Source organism: Oncorhynchus mykiss, chromosome 2, assembly GCF_013265735.2.
Source record: "Oncorhynchus mykiss isolate Arlee chromosome 2, USDA_OmykA_1.1, whole genome shotgun sequence".
Taxonomy (NCBI): Eukaryota; Metazoa; Chordata; class Actinopteri; order Salmoniformes; family Salmonidae; genus Oncorhynchus; species Oncorhynchus mykiss.
This window is the reverse complement of record NC_048566.1, coordinates 41,177,710-41,198,047: the sequence shown is the minus strand read 5'-3', so window position 1 is coordinate 41,198,047 and position 20,338 is coordinate 41,177,710. Positions and strand designations below refer to the sequence as shown.

The following is a 20,338-nucleotide window of genomic DNA, read 5'->3' as shown; positions in this document are numbered from 1 at the left end:
TTGGGAAATGCGAGGGGAGGAAGATGCCTGATTCCGTGTAGTTTTTTTCTCAAATTCCGTTTTCTCCATTTAGTTTTTCAAGATTTCAGTTTTTAATGTTTAATGTTTAATGTTTTTTTTAGGTTTTTGCTCTCTAAATCACACTTTTTTAATAGAGAACACACAAAACTGGATGTTCCAAGTCCATAACAATATTTTACCACACCAGGAGAACACTTCTGAGGTCTGGGAAAAATCTAAGAATTATTGAACTTTTGGTGTAGTTACCCTTTAATGCAAGTGTGCACCATCCAGAGACCGTTGTTTGGTTAGCTGTGTTTCTGTAGCGCTCATGTGATTGCAGAGTTTGCAAAACAAATGGCTACTGAATTGAAGCAAATCATCATGATATCATTCTGCCAGGTGAGCATAGGCTACTTTATAGTTAACATTTTGTTTAGAAGGTTTTGGTGAAAGCCTTTCCATCTACCAGCAGACAGTTAGCATTAACGCTAACGGCTACCCAAAGCACACTGTATACACCACACAGACAAGGGCATTCCTGTGCCGTTTCAGAAAGTGCCAGGAAAATACAAATCACTGATGCATTTTGTTCATGGATTTTCTAGAAGTCCAATAAATGTCGTTAATTTCCTACTAAATTCAATAAATGTTTGAATATTGCGGAATTACGCTTTAATGTCTGGCTTACGTGATTCCGTCCACGTTTTACACATCTCTCTCTCTCTCTCATGCACACATACACTCACACACAAACACACACCTTTCAGCAGCTAATGGTGAAGAGTTTGATATGATCCATAACTCCATAACAGCTGCAGTCATGGAGGCACTTATCAGCTCGGCAGACTAATACGGCTCTCTGCTCTTCTGTCTCTATGTCAACCTCCACCTCTACCAGGGAGATTTGTACGGGTAGATATTCACATATGGTTTATATACAGCCCAGTCCTGATAAGTGCACATATATACTGTAAGGGATGTGTAAGTTAGCAAACTGTGTGTACGTTTGTGGCAGTTGCACTAGTGCTAATGCAAACTAATCTGTCTACTTGCCTGGGACATCTATCTGCATGCTTTAGGTGTAACGCAGGCTTTTACATCATTATTTAATTCCCAAGCTATGGCATAGACTGTATCAGACATCAACTGTACTTTCATATGGGTTGGGGTGAATGGTGGATAACAGTGTGCTGAGTTTAACGGGAGGGAAAGTGTTGACAGGGACAGCATGTGAGTAATACTCCGAGCAAAACATCCTCCCAGGGGCTGTGTAATGGTTTTAAACACTGCTGAGGTGGTTGGAGGGTATCCTGGTGGACAAGACTTGAAGTCTGGCATAGACTGTCCCTATGTGCACCCCCTTCAACAAACACACAGAGCACACACAGCCACAGCCGGCCCTTAGCCGCACGCACGCGTGCACACACACTCGCACACACACGCAAACACAGCTCTCCCTCAGCCACAGCTCTCCCACAGTCACAGCATGCTGTAATGCTCACAGAAACCCCAGCAACGAGCATTCCCCTGCCAGGATGAAAACCCTGTCAAGCTGAGGTCATAGATATGGCCAATATTCTGGAAGTGTGGTTCAAATATCACAGCTCATCCAGTGCCAGTATATATGCCACTCGAGACTCCCCTTGTCCGAGGTGATTTTTAAAACACAATTTCTGATTTTATTTTATTGCCTCTCTCGTACTAAAAATTGGTTACGGAATATCATTGTTGCTTTTTGTTTCTGGTTTGTACCCTTTTATGTATTTATTTCAATGCCAGAGTTTTGGATGATTGGTTACACCTTTGTAAGATTGTTCATTTTTAAAGTGCATCACGGGAGTTTGGTGGATTCTGAGGTGGACAGTAGCCACACGCCAGTTCTCCGGGCCAATTGAGTACCGAAGTATGAGGCTCTGTAAAGGAACTAACTCACAATACCATGAGCTTACGTTGGCAGCACAGACAGAAACAGGCTACTCTGCATCTCCGTCTTCCTATGTGTATTTCCATTGCACATTTTCACCAGAAAAATACCATTTGCTTTTGGCCTTTGCACCTTACCAAGGGACAGTTGATCGTCACAGCTTTTACAAACCACAGTTTAGACACACTGCGAGACAACACAATGGACACAACCAACTGACAGGCCTGTCGTGTCTCTTCTCGACCGGCCCGTTCTGACTGACAGGAACACCGGCACTGTCTCCCCCAGCAGCCCCATGCCAGGGTGTTGAAGAGCATCCACGTAGAAAGAAAAGAGAATGTCAGAGGGGAGAACATGCAGCCTTGTCTGGTGCCACGAACACCTGCCATCCATCAATCCACATGACATGGCTGGGTGGCAGCTAGCAAGCCAAGGGTTAAATGTCAGCCAAACCTTCTGATTTAGAGAGTAGGTCAAAGCGCTATTAGGTGAGTACTAGGCTAGCTGCTTCCCTCAGACCCGCTTGGAGAGGAAGGCTGGAAAAATGGGGTTTGTTTTCCCCTGCTTCACTGCCAGAACTTCTTTCTGTCTGATCATGGACATGGACACTGCCGCTGCCTGCCTGTTCAACAGCAGGCCTGGTTAGCATCCTGGAAGACTCTTCAATAGACTGATGATTGGCTTGACAACCTAACCCCCATAGCTTACAAGAAAGGCCCTCTCTGGGCTCACAACATATTCTCCAACTTTTGAAAAATTATTTACATATTTTTTTTTTTTTTACATGAATACTCATATAAATAAATCAAGTGATGGCATATGTCCCATGTCAACCCAATCTCACACAGAACACCTCTGAAATGAACAGTTGCTTTGAGTGTCCCTGATCAAATTTGCAGATTTTCGATCCAGACCACAGCAGAGAGAGAGGGGAGAGTCGCTGCCAGCTATATTCGCAGGATTAGATCACGCTTTTAAAGCGCCGTGATTCAACTCCAAATGCAGTTGACATGAATACCACAAACTGAAAAAACAAAAAAATGGAAGCAGTCACATTCATACAAGTGCAACCATGACTTTCCTTTAAAATATGTTGACTCCTCAGCTCAGCCACTGTCTATACTCAGTGGCTTTGAATTCCTACCTTAGCAGAAACATCTAGTTTTTTTTTTACATCTTGTATTAAAGGTCCAGTGCAGTCAAAAACTAGATTTGTTGTGTTTTTCAGTATATTTCCACGTTATGTTGTTGGCAAAATACTGTGAAATTGTGAAAATTATAATAATGCCCTTTTAGTGTAAAAGCTGTTTGAAAAGACAACCTGAAATTTCTGCCTGTTTTGGTGGGTTGGCGTTTTGGGCTAATAGAACAATAAAAAAGAGAGTTCCAAACCTCTCTGCCAATAACAACTAGTTTTCCCCTCCCCACTCCCAGACAGTCCTAACAAAGTTCTTGCTTGAGACATTTCACTGTACTAAGAAGCTATTTATTTGTCTTTTTGACCATTTGAATTAAAAACAATCACAGTATGGTACTTAATTGTTACCCAGAAATGATTTGATTTTGAGTTAAAAACTGAGAAACAAGGCTAAGAGGAGAAAATGTGTTTTAAGCCTCAAGAAGACATTGAGCCTTCCTTTCATCAGATTCCTGCCAGATCTGATGACCTCATTATTTCTTATTAGTCTCCCAGACGAGACATTGGAGGTGGCACGGCACAGAGGTTAATCCCAAAGAGGGCTATAACCTGCTCAATATATATATATATATATATATATATATATATGCTAACTATGGCTCTGTCAAGATAGCCTCTCTGTTCCCTATCTATCTTGACAGAGGGATGTCTGTCTGTTGTGGCGTCTCCCCCCACCTACATCTTCTTCCGAGGACCTTTGACCTCGATCACTGACTAAGAGGAAGGTCTTCATCTTGGGAGTCTCTCCCTTGTCAGAGCTATATGCATATGTCGTATATCTGTAAAGGAATGACGTATCTTGTATCTTATCTGATAAGGAGTATGACAGGAATCGCTACCACCAGTGTTGGCTAATAAATGTGACTATAAGCTTGATTTTGACATCTAACCTCAGTAAAAAAAGAAATGTCCTCTCACTGTCAACAACGTTAATTTTCGGCAAACTTAACATGTGTAAATATTTGCATGAACATAACAATATTCATCAACTGAGACATAAACTGAACAAGTTCCACAGGCATGTGACTAACAGAAATGGAATAATGTGTCCCTGAACAAAGGGGGGGGGGGGGGGGGGGGGGGGGTCAAAATCAAAAGTAACAGTATCTGGTGTGGCCACCAGCTGCATTAAGTACTGCAGTGCATCTCGTCCTCATGGACTGCACCATATTTGCCAGTTCTTGCTGAGAGATGTTACCCCACTCTTCCACCAAGGCACCTGCAAGTTCCCGGACATTGCTAGGGGGAATGGCCCTAGCCCTCACCCTCCGATCCAACAGGTCCCAGGCGTGCTCAATGGGATTGAGATTCAGGCTCTTTGCTGGCCATGGCAGAACACTGACATTCCTGTCTTGCAGGAAATCACGCACAGAACGAGCAGTATGGCTGGTGGCATTGTCATGCTGGAGGGTCATGTCAGGATGAGCCTGCAGAAAGGGTACCACATGAGGGAGCAGGATGTCTTCCCTGTAACACACAGTGTTGAGATCGCCTGCAATGACATCAAGCTCAGTCCGATGATGCTGTGGCACAACACCCCAGAACATGACGAACCCTCCGCCTCCAAATCGATCCCGCTCTCGAGTACAGGTCTCGGTGTAACACTCATTCCTTCTACGATAAAATTATCTTTGAAAGACGGGGTCCTGAAAAAGGGACGTTTCTTTTTTATATTGTAAGATGAACTTTAAAGTTGTGGCACTCGTTAGTCGTGTGTGTTTCCGTGTACCAGCGTCTCCACTGCTGTTTGTTGTCAATAACAGCAGGTTGCGCAACAAGCCGGTGCTTGAGAGTGTAGTAGCGCCAGATGTTCTTTTTTTCTTTTATTTCTTTAGAGCGAAAGAAAGAAAGAGACTCAGGTGATGACAAGCCTGGGAAGGCTTGTGTTTGAGGGGTAAAGAGGAGCGCTACTTTCCAATTTACTCCTTTGATTTATTGGCTGTTGGGTCCCTGTCTTGGGCCTGACGTGTATTGACACCGAGCCCCACCGATATCTAATTTCAGTGGGAACAAAGAGAGGAGAGAGGGATGAGAGCTTAAAAAGTAGGGAAGAGGGAGGAGAGCGGGCGAGCGCATCCTGCCTTTGTGTGGGCCTCTGCCTTACCTCCCCTGTTTCACTCATTCCATGCCAAAATCTCTACAGCACTGCGTAACTCTAGTGGCCCTGTGTGTTTATCAAACAAGAGATAAGCAAGTGGGTGTGTGATATGTTGGACCAGGGATGAGATAATGAGAAGGCAGAAATGTCTATATAGTAAATGTTGGCTGCCTTCCATGTGTAGTTTGTTTTGTTCTATCTAGGTCGTCTTCAATTGGCACCAAACGGAATAAAACTTGTTGTACTTGTCCAGTGTAGGGCAATTCCACTGTAACATAGTTATGCTGAGACTCAGATTTTTCACTTTCAAATGTACAGTATATCCAACAAAAACCAATGATTGCAAAATTAAACACACAGAATGACGGTTTGTGGCGTCGTTCTGTTACCAAACTTTGCATCAGCACTGTTCTTCATGTGTTTTTGTCAAATGTTCAGTGGAAATTGTTATAAGTAGTCCTTGTGCATAGAGTTGAATTGTCTGTTTAACTTTGCAGCCATTGTTTTTTGTTGGACATACATTTTAAAGCACAACTCCGCTGCCGAGTCTCAGCATCATTCTGTTACTGCGGAATTGCCCTACAGTGTGCCCTAATGAACACAACACAGGAGTGCAGTGAGGTCTTACAGGCTGCCTCAGACCACCTCTTGAATCGGAGAGTGTCTGTTGTATGCCTCCATTTACCACATCCGCACATCCGTTCCAGTAGCACTGAATTTACACCGTTCCTACCCCAACATCCCGTTTCTGCAAATCACAGCTGGTTATCACATATGGTTGTCACCTCCGGAGAGTTTCTCTCTTTTCCTTTGGATAAAAGCGTATATTAAATGACATTATATTGCCCTAGGCTGCACTGTGCTTTTACCATTAGATAATTAAGGTTGTAGCTGAATTGTATTAATGTTCCCTAAAGTAAAAACGTTTTTTTTTTACAGCTTTTTTGTTACATATACATACATACGACATATTACATGTTACATGCTACATGCATGGTACTTTTATATACAGCTTTCACGTGACAAATATATTATGTATACATGCAGTACAAGCATATATACATACACACATGGATACATACACACATACATATGTATATATCTCTATTGAACCTCACTGGAAATAAGCCTACAATAGGCCTATACATATCACGTCAGGAACATCATTCATTAAACTTTGATGAGGGTGATAATCAAACATTATGCCAATGACCAGCCAGATAGCCAATAGATACTGCATCTAGGTAAAGAATCAAGAACAGTGTGGATGCTGGTATTCGAACATCTTGTCACCCTGTCATCTTTTCAGAAGGTAGGCGACAGGGGTGACAGCGAGATGGGTGTGTCCCCAACCAACTCTGATTTGAGTGTGGTTAGTGTATGTGACATGTTTGTTTGTGTGTGTGTGTGTATATGGTTGTGTGTTTCCCTTGTGTGTGTGTGTGTGTGTGTGTGTGTATATATGTGTACGTGTGTACTTATGTGTGTGTTTGCAGCGGGTTTGTTTAGACTGGTCAGAATTGGAAAAGCGTGAGAGACAGAGTGAGTGGGTAGAGGCCATACTTAGGGGTTCAAAGTGAAAAGGGGAGGGACCTCCATCGTGGCGGAGGAATGCAGAGCGAGCAGAGGAGGCCTGATGGTTAGCTGGAGATGGTGTAATTAAGGGGCGTGATTGTGAGAACCTTCTCCGGGCCCGCAAACGGGTCCTAGATAAAAGAGTCTTGGGCCTTGTACTCTGTATCTGTTACATGTGGATAATTACTTCAACACACACTCACATGCACACATGGTGACTCTCCGGGAGACACGGGACCAGATGCCACCACCATACCTGCAAAAGCCTAGTAGAGCGAGTGATAGAGATGACTGCTGCTAGTTGGCTAGCCTATAGGCCAGTGGAGGCTGGTGGGAGGAGCTATAGGAGGATGGGCTCATTGTAATGGCTGAAATGGAATTGATGGATCAGAGTCAAACATGTGGTTTCTATATGTTTGATATGCTCGATACGTTCCATTAATTGCATTCCAGCCATTACAATTAGCCCATCCTCCTATAAGTCCTCCCACCTCCTCTAATATAGATTGGTTGGCTAACCCCAATCAGGCCACTTAGGGATTCTGAGGAGTGTCATAAATTAGACAGCTCGGGTGAGGGCTTCCTTTTAATCATGCAGCCCAGTGCGTCGACCCGTCGGTGCAGCTCGTGTAATTTGGGCCCCTGCCTGAAAGTGCTAATTGCAGAGTAAAAGGCTTGATGACACATCGCCCTCGCCGCACAGTGCTGCGTTTCAGCCCAGCAGGGTGGGGCGTGGGACGATAAGTGTGGCGTTGTGTTTCTCACCAAAGACATCAGTGTTGGTTAGTTAGTTTGGCAGGGGCTCGCAATGTTTTTGTTCCCCAACCCAAACTAACACAAAACCGAGGATTCTATCACAGCTGTATGCCAGCTTCCTAATCACAAAAAGTTCCTTCTTACCCCCATCAATGATGCAATATCTGATAACACTAAGCTAAGAATAAACCATATCAAACATAAGTTGAAGGCATGGGTAACACTAACGTGCTTAAAAAATGTATTTAAAACCAAAACAAAATAGAATCCCTCAAACCCATGTGGCTAGAACATGACAACCAGGCCCAGACCTCTGTGTTGTCTCCAGACTGTTGGATGTCAGGCTTGAGATCTGTTTTCCTGCCTGTGTTGAAAGGGGTTACAGTGAGGTAATGTTTCGCTAACTTTGCTGTTGTTATTTCACAGTTCACACTCTTCCCCCGCTCACACTGAAAACCGAGTGTGCTGAAATACAGCACAGCCCTGGAGAGATATGATTATATAATTCACAGGACATTAACACAGAGGCTTTCTTTTGGACGGGGGCGGTTATCCTTTCAAAAACTCCATCTCCTTCCCCAAACCCCCTTACTCTTCTATCAACTCCAGGTGGTATGAGTGTATACTGTACTGTACTGTACCTCTGCCTAGCCCAGGCCTTGCCGAGACCTCTCCTCTCTTCACTTCCCCTCCTCTCCCAGCATCTCCTCTCATCTCGTCTCCTTTTCCTCCCACAGGGTGCAGGATAGATAACTGTGAGTCCTGCTTCAGTAAAGACTTCTGCACGAAGTGCAAGGCAGGGTTTTACCTGCACAAAGGGCGCTGCTCTGAGAAGTGCCCCGAGGGCTTTGCGCCCCTGGAGGACACCAAGGAGTGTGGAGGTAAAAGGGAAAAAGACATATGTGCATCTGAAATAGCTCCCTATTCCCTATGTAGTGCATTGCTGGGCTCTGTTCCAAAGTAGTGCATTATATAGGGAATAGGGTGCCTTTTTGGAGTAATTCATACTGTGTTTGAATTGTCGAAAGTCAACCATGTGGATCACATTGAGGCAGGATCTCCTAGAACTGATTTGACTTTACCCAACAGTCTTTAACCTTCTAACCTCTTGTATATGTTTTTAAATTAGACAGTATAAGGATGGAAAGGACCACACACCAGGAGGTTATGGCCATCCTAGTCTTTTCACTATGTACTGTAGTCAACCTTGATTTGGACCCTCCATCGAGTATCCCCGGTGTTACCCTTTAATGACTCATGTCTCTCCACGCAGAGGGCTGCGAGGTGGGCCAGTGGAGCGAGTGGGGGTCCTGCACCAGGAGAAACAAAACCTGCGGCTTCAAGTGGGGTCTGGAGACGCGGACGCGGCACATCGTGAAGAAGCCTCCCAAGGACACGATACCCTGTCCCACCATCGCCGAGTCCAAGAGATGCAAAATGGCCATTAGGCACTGCAGGAGAGGTAAGACGTAACACCGTATTAGCAGACAGCTGTTTGGGTGGGAAGATGGATAATGTGTGCGCGTGCGTGTGTGTGTGTCATCCATCTCTATCTTTATGGTGTTTTTGGTCTGTGGTGTGTTTGTCATGTGCAAATCTAGCCTCTCCTCAAGGATTATAGTGCTTTAGAGCAGGGGTGTCAAACTCATTCCATGGAGGGCCTCCATTCCATGGAGGGTCTGCAGGTTTTTTGTTTTTTTCCCTTTCAATTAAGGCCTAGACAACTAGGTATGGGGAGTTCCTTACTAATTAGTGACCTTAATTCATCAATCAAGTACAAGGGAGGAGCGAAAACCTGCAGACACTCGACCGTCCGTGGAAGGAGTTTGACACCTGTGCTTTAGAGACTTGTATCTAGGGTATGGGGCCAGAACCCCCTCTTGGGAGAAACCATTTCCCCTTTCTGGTCTCCGAGACCCACCAGGTATGTCTGCTGCTCTAGCCCACATTAACTCTGCGTGTCCCTCAAACACAAACCCACCACTTTCTGCCTTTTTTTTTTTCCTTTTGGTTTTTAGGTGCACAGTGGCATTTTCATGCATGAAATATCAGTATTTTTCCATGGCCGCCCCATTCAAGCCAGCTCACCAGGTTTTTCTGGGTATATTTTTCTCTCTCTCTCCCTCTCTTCAGTGAAATTCTTCAAAGTATGAACTGCAGGTTTCCTCAATGGCACTCTCTGTTTCCTCCCGTCCATTTGAAAGTTATTTGCGGTACGCACAGCATGTACGTCGACCATTAAATGAGAAGTCAGATCTGGAAATATTTTTTTGTGTAAATACAGCTCGGAAAATATTTTTCCTGAAAGTATTCAGTTCTTCACAAATGATTCAAACACACCATTTAGAGTGATGGCCTCATTCAAGTGTGCTTATTGACACGGTGATGACAGAAAAGCTGTCCCTAACTCAAATATGTCCCTAACTCAGTCAATGGGATTTTGGTTTAGGATATATACACTTCTTTAGGCAAAACAAGGAGGTATAGGAGTTATAGTGACAGAATGGCAGATTTGGTTCAAGCCTTCCTGAAAAATGATGAAAAATAACATTGTTCAACAAAAGCAGGAAAATATCCTCCTCTCTCTCCAGGATTTTCCTCCATTTTTGGTATTGCATGTTAAATCAGAGTACCGTTTAGTGAGAGACTAAATAAACTTGAAATAAACCATGATTGTCTCTCCTGTTGCAGCAATATTGAGGCAGGCAGTGCTTTCTGGCTTGGAAACTGTCCCACTGGGAAGTTTCTTGACTCTAGCTGGGAATAGACGTTGAATTAACGTCAGTGAAAATGACGTGGAAGCATTGAAATAATGTGGAAACAAAATTGATTCAAATACTGTGTGCCCAGTGGGGTGATTATGTGTTCCTGTCCTGTTTTTTCTTTAGGAATTTCCCCCTCCTAATTTAGCACTGCTTGCTTGACCTTTTCCAAAGTATTTTATGGTCTTCTTGAATTAAAACCTGGCATTGTTGATCCTGTGTTACTGGCATCAATTATCTAGTCTGAGGTCAGTTATGGGGAGTTTTGTGAAAAGTCTCAATTGAATGCATAGCAAAGCTATTTTTCTGCTTGCCTGTATAAACCAAGTCTAACGTCGACCTCCCTTATCACTCCTGTCTTATCTTTGATACGGTCATCTATTAGTGTCTTCACCCCATTCAATGTCCACGGGAATGGTCAATGGCCTAAATTGAGTTGTGTAGGTAAATGTTGTCGTCTCTGTGTGATCTTTTTTTGGTTACAAGAATGACAGAGGTGGCTTGTGTCATAAAGTTTAGTTTTAGACCTAAACGGCACTGTTAACTCCCCGACCCTCAAGCCGCTTAACCCCAAGTGGTAGTGAAAAATCCTATCCCCCAAAACTAAGCTTGTGAAACGAAAAACTTGTCCATGTCAAGCTGTTTAAATAAATACTATGTAAAATGGAAGCCATTTAAGTCGGGCGGGATAAGGGAATGCCAAGAAAGCAAAGAAGAAGAAATACTCAGGGTTCCACACAGCAGAGATTCATTTCAGGCAGGCAGCATGGACCCAGTCCCAGTTCCAGACCAACTGACATTGTAAAATAATCACTTCCCATAAGTGATAATAAAGAGTAAAATCCAATGGGAGGAATGTTTGTATTTCCCTTTGGTGTGCAGGTGACCAGGAAGTGGTCCAAGCCGGTGGATGAAGATCAAGAGGTTCATGGAAAGGCCTCATTACGCCCGGGTTCATTATTAAATACCTCCCAGTTAACGCTTAAATTACAACAGATTCCCGGGACTTTGGGCAGTAAGGCCCTCCAATGCAATCTAATGCACCATGGCTTTGCTCCGCAATATAACAAATTACGTCTTAAGACGTAAATAGGATTATTCCCAGGCTATAACCACAAAGAATGTTTTTTCTTCTAAATATACATGTACATGAAGAAAATAAGTCCCCAACAAGAAAATACCCAACAAGAAAATAAGTCTGAGTGTAAACTAGAGTAGAATCTCGATTGACGCGAAAGAAAGAAAGGATGGGTTTAAAAAAATAACATTTAGACTGCATGTCATTTCTTCCCATTGAGTATTGGATTAGATTGCTAAGGATTAAAATGAGACAGGAAATATATATACTACCGTTCAAAAGTTTGAGGTCACTTAGAAATGTCCTTGTTTTGGAAAGAAAAACAACATTTTTATTTCCATTAAAAAAAAACATTAAATTGATCAGAAATACAGTGTAGACATTGTTAATGTTGTAAATGACTTTTGTAGCTGGAAACGGCAAATTTTTTATGGAATATCTACATAGGCGTACAGAGGCCCATTATCAGCTACCATCACTCCTGTGTTCCAATGGCACATTGTGTTAGCTAATACAAGTTTAGCATTTTAAAAGGCTAATTGATCATCAGAAAACCCTTTTACAATTGTTAGCACAGCTGAAACTGTTGTGGGTAGTACACGGACTTGTTCGAGATCTTCAGTTTCTTGGCAATTTCTCGCATGGAATAGCCTTCATTTCTCAGAACAAGAATAGACTGACGAGTTTCAGAAGAAAGTTCTTTGTTTCTGGCCATTCTGAGCCTGTAATCAAACCCACAAATGCCGATGCTCCAGATACTCAACTAGTCTAAGGGCGGCCAGTTTTATTGCTTCTTTAATCACAACAGTTTTCAGCTGTGCTAACATAATTGCAAAAGGGTTTTCTGATGATCAATTAGCCTTTTAAAATTATAAACTTGGATTAGCTAACACAACGTGCCATTGGAACACAGGAGTGATGGTAGCTGATAATGGGCCTCTGTACACCTATGTAGATATTATATTTAAAAAATCTGCAGTTTCCAGCTACAATAGTCATTTATAACATTAACAATGTCTACACTGTATTCCTGATCAATGTTATGTTATTTTAATGGACAAAAAATGTGCTTTCCTTTCAAAAACAAGGACATTTCTAAGTGACCCAAACTTTTGAACAGTAGTGTATATGTATATACACTGCTCAAAAAAATAAAGGGAACACTTAAACAACATAATGTAACTCCAAGTCAATCACACTTCTGTGAAATCAAACTGTCCACTTAGGAAGAAACACTGATTGACAATACATTTCACATGCTGTTGTGCAAATGGAATAGACAACAGGTAAATTATAGGCAATCAGCAAGACACCCCCAATAAAGGAGTGGTTCTGCAGGTGGTGACCACAGACCACTTCTCAGTTCCTATGCTTCCTGGCTGATGTTTTGGTCACTTTTGAATTCTGGCGGTGCTTTCACTCTAGTGGTAGCATGATACGGAGTCTACAACCCACACAAGTGGCTCAGGTAGTGCAGCTCATCCAGGATGGCACATCAATGCGAGCTGTGGCAAGAAGGTTTGCTGTTTCTGTCAGCGTAGTGTCCAGAGCATGGAGGCGCTACCAGGAGACAGGCCAGTACATCAGGAGACGTGGAGGAGGCCGTAGGAGGGCAACAACCCAGCAGCAGGACTGCTACCTCCGACTTTGTGCAAGGAGGAGCATGAGGAGCCCTGCAAAATGACCTCCAGCAGGCCACAAATGTGCATGTGTCTGCCCAAACGGTCAGAAACAGACTCCATGAGGGTGGTATGAGGGCCCGACGTCCACAGGTGGGGGTTGTGCTTACAGCCCAACACCGTGCAGGACGTTTGGCATTTGCCAGAGAACACCAAGATTGGCAAATTCGCCACTGGCACCCTGTGCTCTTCACAGATGAAAGCAGGTTCACACTGAGCACATGTGACAGACGTGACAGTCTGGAGACGCCGTGGAGAACGTTCTGCTGCCTGCAACATCCTCCAGCATGACCGGTTTGGCGGTGGGTCAGTCATGGTGTGGGGTAGCATTTCTTTGGGGGGCCACACAGCCGTCCATGTGCTCGCCAGAGGTAGCCTGACTGCCACTAGGTACCGAGATGAGATCCTCAGACCCCTTGTGAGGCCATATGCTGGTGCGGTTGGCCCTGGGTTCCTCATAATGCACGACAATGCTAGACCTCATGTGGCTAGAGTGTGTCAGCAGTTCCTGCAAGAGGAAGGCATTGATGCTATGGACTGGCCCGCCCGTTCCCCAGACCTGAATCCAATTGAGCCAATGGGACATCATGTCTCGCTCCATCACAGACTGTCCAGGAGTTGGCAGATGCTTTAGTCCAGGTCTGGGAGGAGATCCCTCAGGAGACCATCCGCCACCTCATCAGGAGCATGCCCAAGCGTTGTAGGGAGGTCATAAAGGCACGTGGAGGCCACACACACTACTGAGCCTCATTTTGACTTGTTTTAAGGACATTACATCAAAGTTGGATCAGCCTGTAGTGTGGTTTTCCACTTTAATGTTGAGTGTCACTCCAAATCCAGACCTCCATGGGTTGATAAATTTGATTTCCATTGATAATTTTTGTGTGATTCTGTTGTCCGCACATTCAACTATGTAAAGAAAAAAGTATTTCATAAGAATATTTCATTCATTCAGATCTAGGATGTGTTATTTGTGTTCCCTTAATTTTTTTGAGCAGTGTATATTTTACATGTATATAGATTTACACTATTTATGTTAAAGTTTATCTGATCGCCTCCGGTTTGCATTTCTATGTGCTTAAATAACACTGGAAGTCATTTACAGATTAATTTCCCCCAGCTTAACCCTGACGCACATTGCCCAGAGTCGAGGATCTTTCTTCCTCCGTGTCTTCGGTGAGACATAATCCCTTATCAAATAAACATACATGGAGAGAGATAGTCAAAGCCCAGATAATGTCAAGGACGTCAAGAAACAAAGCATTTCTCAACGAAATGCGAAGATGCGTCTAAATACAGTGCCTTGCAAAAGTTTTCATCCCCATTGGCCTTTTTCCTGTTCAGGTCATTACAACCTGTAATTTGATTTTCATTTGGATTTCATGTAATGGACATACACAACATAGTCCAAATTGGTGAAGTGATATGAAAAAAATGTAGTTGTTTAAAAAAAAAAAAACGCAAAAACAAGAAAACTGAAAAGTGGTGCATGCATATGTTTTCACCTCCTTTGCTATGAAGCCCCTAAATAATATCTGGTGCAACCAATTATCTTCAGAAGTCACATAATTATTTAGATTGCACACAGGTGAACTTTATTTAAGTGTCACCTGATCTCAGTATATACAGCTGTTCTGAATGGCCCCAGAGTCTGCAAACACCACTAAGCAAGAGGCACCACCAAGGACCACTTTAAGCCCTACACTTCACAGAGCTGGGCTTTACGGAAGAGTGGCCAAAAAAAGCTATTGCTTAAAGACAAAAATAAGCAAACAAGTTTGGTGTTCACCAAAGGCATGTGGGAGACTCCCCAAACATATGGAAAAGGTACTCTGGTCAGATGAGAATAAAATTGAGCTTTTTGGCCATCAAGAAAAACGCTATGTCTGGCGCAAACCCAACACCTCTCATCACCCAGAGAACACCATCCCCACAGTGAAGGGGATGTTTTTCATCGGCAAGGACTGGGAAACTAGTCAGAATTGAAGGAATCATAGATGGTGCTAAATACAGGGAAATTCTTGAAGAAAACCTGTTTCAGTCTTCCAGAGATTTGAGTGGGATGGAGGTTCACCTTCCAGCAGACAATGACCCTAAGCATACTGCTAAAGCAACACTTGAGTGGTTTAAGGGGAAACATTTACATTTCTTGGAATGGCCCAGTCAAAGCCCAGACCTCAATCCAATTGTGAATCTGTGGTATGACTTAAAGATTGCTATACACCAGCGGAACCCATCCAACTTGAGGAGTTGGAGCAGTTTTGCCTTGAAGAATGGGCAGAAATACCAGTGGCTAGATGTGCCAAGCTTATAGAGACATACCCCAAGAGACTTGCAGCTGTAATTTATGCATAAATAAGGTGGCTCTAAAAACTATCGACTTTGGGGGGTGAATAGTTATGCACACTGAAGTTTTCTGTTGTTTTTTTTGTCTTATTTCTTGTTTGTTTCACAATAAAACATGTTTTGCATCTTCAAAGTGGTAGGCATTTTGTGTAAATCAAATGATACAACCCCCCCAAAAAATCAATTTTAATTCCAAGTTGTAAGGCAACAAAATAGGTAAAATGCTCAGTGGGGTGAATACTTTAGCAAGCCACTGTATATAGTCATGACATCTCACCGTACTGTATAAACAATATGATATAGTTTTCCCTTCCAGCACCTTGTTTCAATATCTTTTCCATACTGATATTGACCTAATAGCTAGCCACTGGGCATAAACTGGCATCAACGTTGCTTCAACGTAATTTGTCAACATATTGTGACGTGGAATCTACGTGGAAAATACATTGGATTTGAAAAAAGTTATCAAAGTAAACTGTTGTTTTGAGGGTGAGACTTCATTGACAGGATTATGTGAACATAGTAACCACATTTCAACAGAGACAAACCTTGTTTAAAATAAGTTGAATTTGTACCTTTTTTAAAACAACATCTTCAACGTTATATCCAGTATGAGAAAAAAACAATATGCTCAGCAGCACCTCTTACTGGAGAATGTATCTATCTACAGCTAGCCTTTGGTCTCCCATTCAGGATTTTAACCAAGCACAGCCCTACTTTGCTCCGATGTTTATCACGGACTATTATCAATGTGCTATCGTGAGAATGATTGTTGATTAATCTCCACTTAAAAATTAAATAGATTCACTGTTGCTATCAAAGTCATTCCAAAGGGTAGGTTTAGTTTAGTTTATTAAGGATCCCCATTAGCTACTGCACATGCAGCAGCTACTCTTCCTGGGGTCCATATAAAACTAACAAATACATGACAACCTCCAGAACTGTAATAGACAAGAACAACATAAGATATTACATTAAATAATACATTTTTATAAGAGTTATATAGGAAAGACACCAAGAGACAACAAAATACCATTTACACACTATTCATATATTCAAATTCTTATATCCAGTACAGTAAAATTAGATCTTTAGAAAGAGGAGAGGTGTCGTGACACAATATTCTTTTTTTATCTGTTTTTAAAGCTACATTCTGCATGAGTAACCTCAGGTGGCAGAGCATTTCACGATGACATGGCTCTATACATAACTGATCGACGCATTAAATCTGTTCTTGGTTTGGGAACTGTGAAGAAACCTGTAGTGTCGTGTCTGGTGGGGTACAGTATCTATGTCTGTTTACCAGAAATGTTAGTTATAGAATAGGAATGAATCAATTCAAACTTAATTTGATTAAAGTGCATTTAAAGTTGGATTTGATTTTGTCCTATAAACTATCCATGTTGAAGATAACTCTCCTTCAAATGTTGATATTTGGTTGCGTTGACAACCAAACAATTCAATATCACTTTTGAAATCAAATAAATTGCCTATTAACTTGTCGACGATTAACAAATAACATGTTGGATTCACGTCTTCAACTCAAAGAGGCTGCGATGGAACTATCCAAGCAGTAAATGCATCTCCTTTAAACGTAGATCCTTTTTGCGTTGTCAACCAAACACAATTCAGTATTACTTTTACAGGAAACAGCCTAAAGTTATCTTACAAACGAATGTAACATTCAACCTCAAAAGTAGCCACATTTTGAGGTTACTATTACTACACATTTCTTATGTAATTATATAAAGTGTGCATGTTTAAGATAGCATGAATAGGTTGTCGCAGGTTTGTGAGATCTTCACAATCGCTGTAATAATCTGTGCAGAATCTGCACTCCGGGTCATTTGGTTGTGCTATTAGATGAAGCACAGTGTCCTGGATTTCTGTTTGATGTGTTATGTCTAGTCTATGAGACCAGCCAGCCTGGAGTTACCAGAAAACCAAAGAGTTGATATTTTTGCTCGGCTGTTTCTCCCTGTTGGGCAGTGGTGTAAAATACTTAAGTAAATAGACTTTGAAGTACTACTTAAGTCGTTTTTTGAGATATCTGTACTTTTATTATTTATATTTTTGACAACTTATACTTTTACTTCACTACATTCCTAAAGAAAGTCATGTACTTTTTACTCCATACATTTTCCCTGACACCAAAAAGTACTCATTACATTTCGAATGCTTAGCAGGACTGGAAAATTGCCCAATTCATGCACTTCTCAAGAGAACATCCCTGGTCATCCTTCCTGCTTCTGATCTGGCAGACTCACTAAACAGATATGCTTCATTTATAAATTATGTCTTAAGTGTTGAAGTGTGGCCCTGGCTATCCATAAATTTAAAAAATCAAGAAAATTGTGGCGTCTGGTTTGCTTAATATAAGGAATTTGAAATGAGTTATACTTTTATTATTTTTATTATTTGATATTTAAATATATTTTGGCAATTACATTTACTTTTGCTACATAAGTATATTTAAAACCAAATGCGTTTTGACTTTTACTCAAGTAGTATTTTACTTGGTGACTTCACTTTTACTTAAGTCATTTTCTATTATGGTATCTTTATTTTTACTCAAGTATGACAACTGGGTACCTTTTCCACCACTGCGTTTGGGTGCCAGTTTTCTTCTCCTCACCTCTTCCCTCCCTCAGGGTAGGTAGACAGACTGCTGTTCTGTTGCTTCCATCTTCTCCTCTCTCCCCAGGGTGGTCTGCTGAAAGGGTCATAAACATGCCTTATTAGTAGCTGTTCCATTGGCCTCTGCAATGAGACACTGTCTTCTCCCTCTCTCTCGCACGCGCGCGCACGCTTTCGCAGTCTCCAGCTTTCTCTCCCCTCTCTCTCCATCGCCGTCTCTTTCTATGCACTTACTCTCTGTCTCTGGAGTCCGAACCTGCTCAATATTGAAGCTATTAGGATTCTCCCTCAGGAGATTTCCCAGCAATCCTGTCATCAGATTCACTGGTTTACAAACAGGCATGTGACAAGTACATCTCTCTCTCTCTCTCTCAAATTCAATATGCTTTAATGGCATGATGACAAGGTCAATGTTGCCAAAGCAAAGTGATACACAACAATAAGAATTGAAAAAAAATTATGTTCAGAAATCGAATTCAAGAAACAAAATTGTCTATTAAAGTACTTGGAGAAACTAGTACAAACAAATGTAATGTTTCTTCCCTTCGCTTGTGGCAAGCTGTGACATATTGTGCTGCACACTCATACACATCAGACCTTTCCCCCAAAAGTATAGAGTATAAGTTTCTCTTTGTTTGATTGTTCTGTGAATGTGGACATTTAATTTTTTCATTTGTGGAAGAAGGAATCTCTAACCAATATATGTATTTGGGGCAGAAGATTAGAAAGTGTTCTTCAATTTCTATTTCTCCCGACCCACAGTGATGACATAGTCACTCTGGCCAGCCATGTTTTTTTTTTTATGGCGTCCTGTTTCAATTGCCAGGCTATGATGACTAATTTTGTATTTAGTTAAAGATTACATCTGCATTAGGCGGAAACAGCACAATGTTCACCCCACCACTGTTGTTATTGTTTTTGTTGCCAAGCTGAAGAGACGTTGGTAGAGAGAGCATGGTATAAGCAATTGCTGTACATATTGTGCTCTTGCAAGGATTTCAGTGGGGGGTGGGGGGAAAAGTATTTGTTGTTTGCAGTAACTTCTTTGTTGTTGTAATATTGCAAATGTGCGTGGCAGTGTCACCATTAAGGATTTCAGCTTCAAGGTTTTGCTTTGTTTGGGGTATTTTAAACAGGTTAAGTACAGTGGCTTGTGAAAGTTTTCACCCCCTTGGCATTTTTCCTATTTTGTTGCCTTACCACCTGCAATTAAAATGTATTTTTTTGGGGGGGTTGTATCATTTGATTTACACACAGGTTGTTATCTTTGGTCTCTTTGTTGCTCTGATTAATGTCCTCCTTGTCTGGTCCGTGAGTTTTGGTGGGCGGCCCTCTCTTGGAAGATTTGTTGTGGTGCCATATTCTTTCCATTTTTTTATCATGGATTTAATGGTGCTCCGTGGGAGGCTCAAAGTTCTGGTAATTTCTTTGTAACCCAACCCTGATCTGTACTTCTCCGCAACTTAGTCCCTGACCTGTTTGGAGAGCTCCTTGGTCTTCATAGTGTCGCTTGCTTGGTGGTGCCTCTTGCTTAGTGGTGTTGCAGACCCTGGGGCCTTTCAGAACAGGTGTATACAGTGGGGAGAACAAGTATTTGATACACTGCCGATTTTGTAGGTTTTCCCTACTTACAAAGCATGTCTGTCATTTTTATCATAGGTACACTTCAACTTCAAACTTCAAATCTAAAGCAAAAATCCAGAAAATCACATTGTATGATTTTTAAGTAATTAATTTGCATTTTTTTGCATACATAAGTATCTTATTATTTCACCTACCAACCAGTAAGAATTCCGGCTCTCACAGAACTGTTCGTTTTTCTTTAAGAAGCACTCCTGTTCTCCACTCGTTACCTGCATAAAAGACACCTGTCCACACACTCAATCAAACATACTCTAACCTCTCCACAATGGCCAAGACCAGAGAGCTGTGTAAGGACATCAGGGATAAAACTGTAGACCTGCACAAGGCTGGGATGGGCTAAAGGACAATAGGCAAGCAGCTTGGTGAGAAGGCAACAACTGTTGGCGCAATTATTTGAAAATGGAAGAAGGTCAAGATGACGGTCAATCAACCTCGGTCTGGGACTCTATGCAAGATCTCACCTCGTGGGGCATCAATGATCATGAGGAAGGTGAGGGATCAGCCCCAGAACTACATGGCAGGACCTGGTCATTGACCTGAAAAGAGCTGGGACCACAGTCTCAAAGAAAACCATTAGTAACACACTACGCCGTCATTGCTTAAAATCCTGCAGCGCATGTACGGTCCCCCTGCTCAAG

General features: G+C 42.2%; 1 protein-coding gene across 2 annotated transcripts in view; it reads left to right on the top strand.

Annotated features, from left to right (window-relative positions):
* LOC110489798 (R-spondin-2) overlaps positions 1-20,338 on the top strand; it is an 80,512-nt gene that overhangs the window by 39,472 nt on the left and 20,702 nt on the right. For both annotated transcript variants that reach the window (XM_036948433.1, XM_021562721.2), the window contains exons 4-5: positions 8,292-8,435; positions 8,828-9,016. In XM_036948433.1, coding sequence (XP_036804328.1) covers positions 8,292-8,435; positions 8,828-9,016 — 333 coding nt within the window. The remainder of the gene's footprint in view (positions 1-8,291; positions 8,436-8,827; positions 9,017-20,338) is intronic.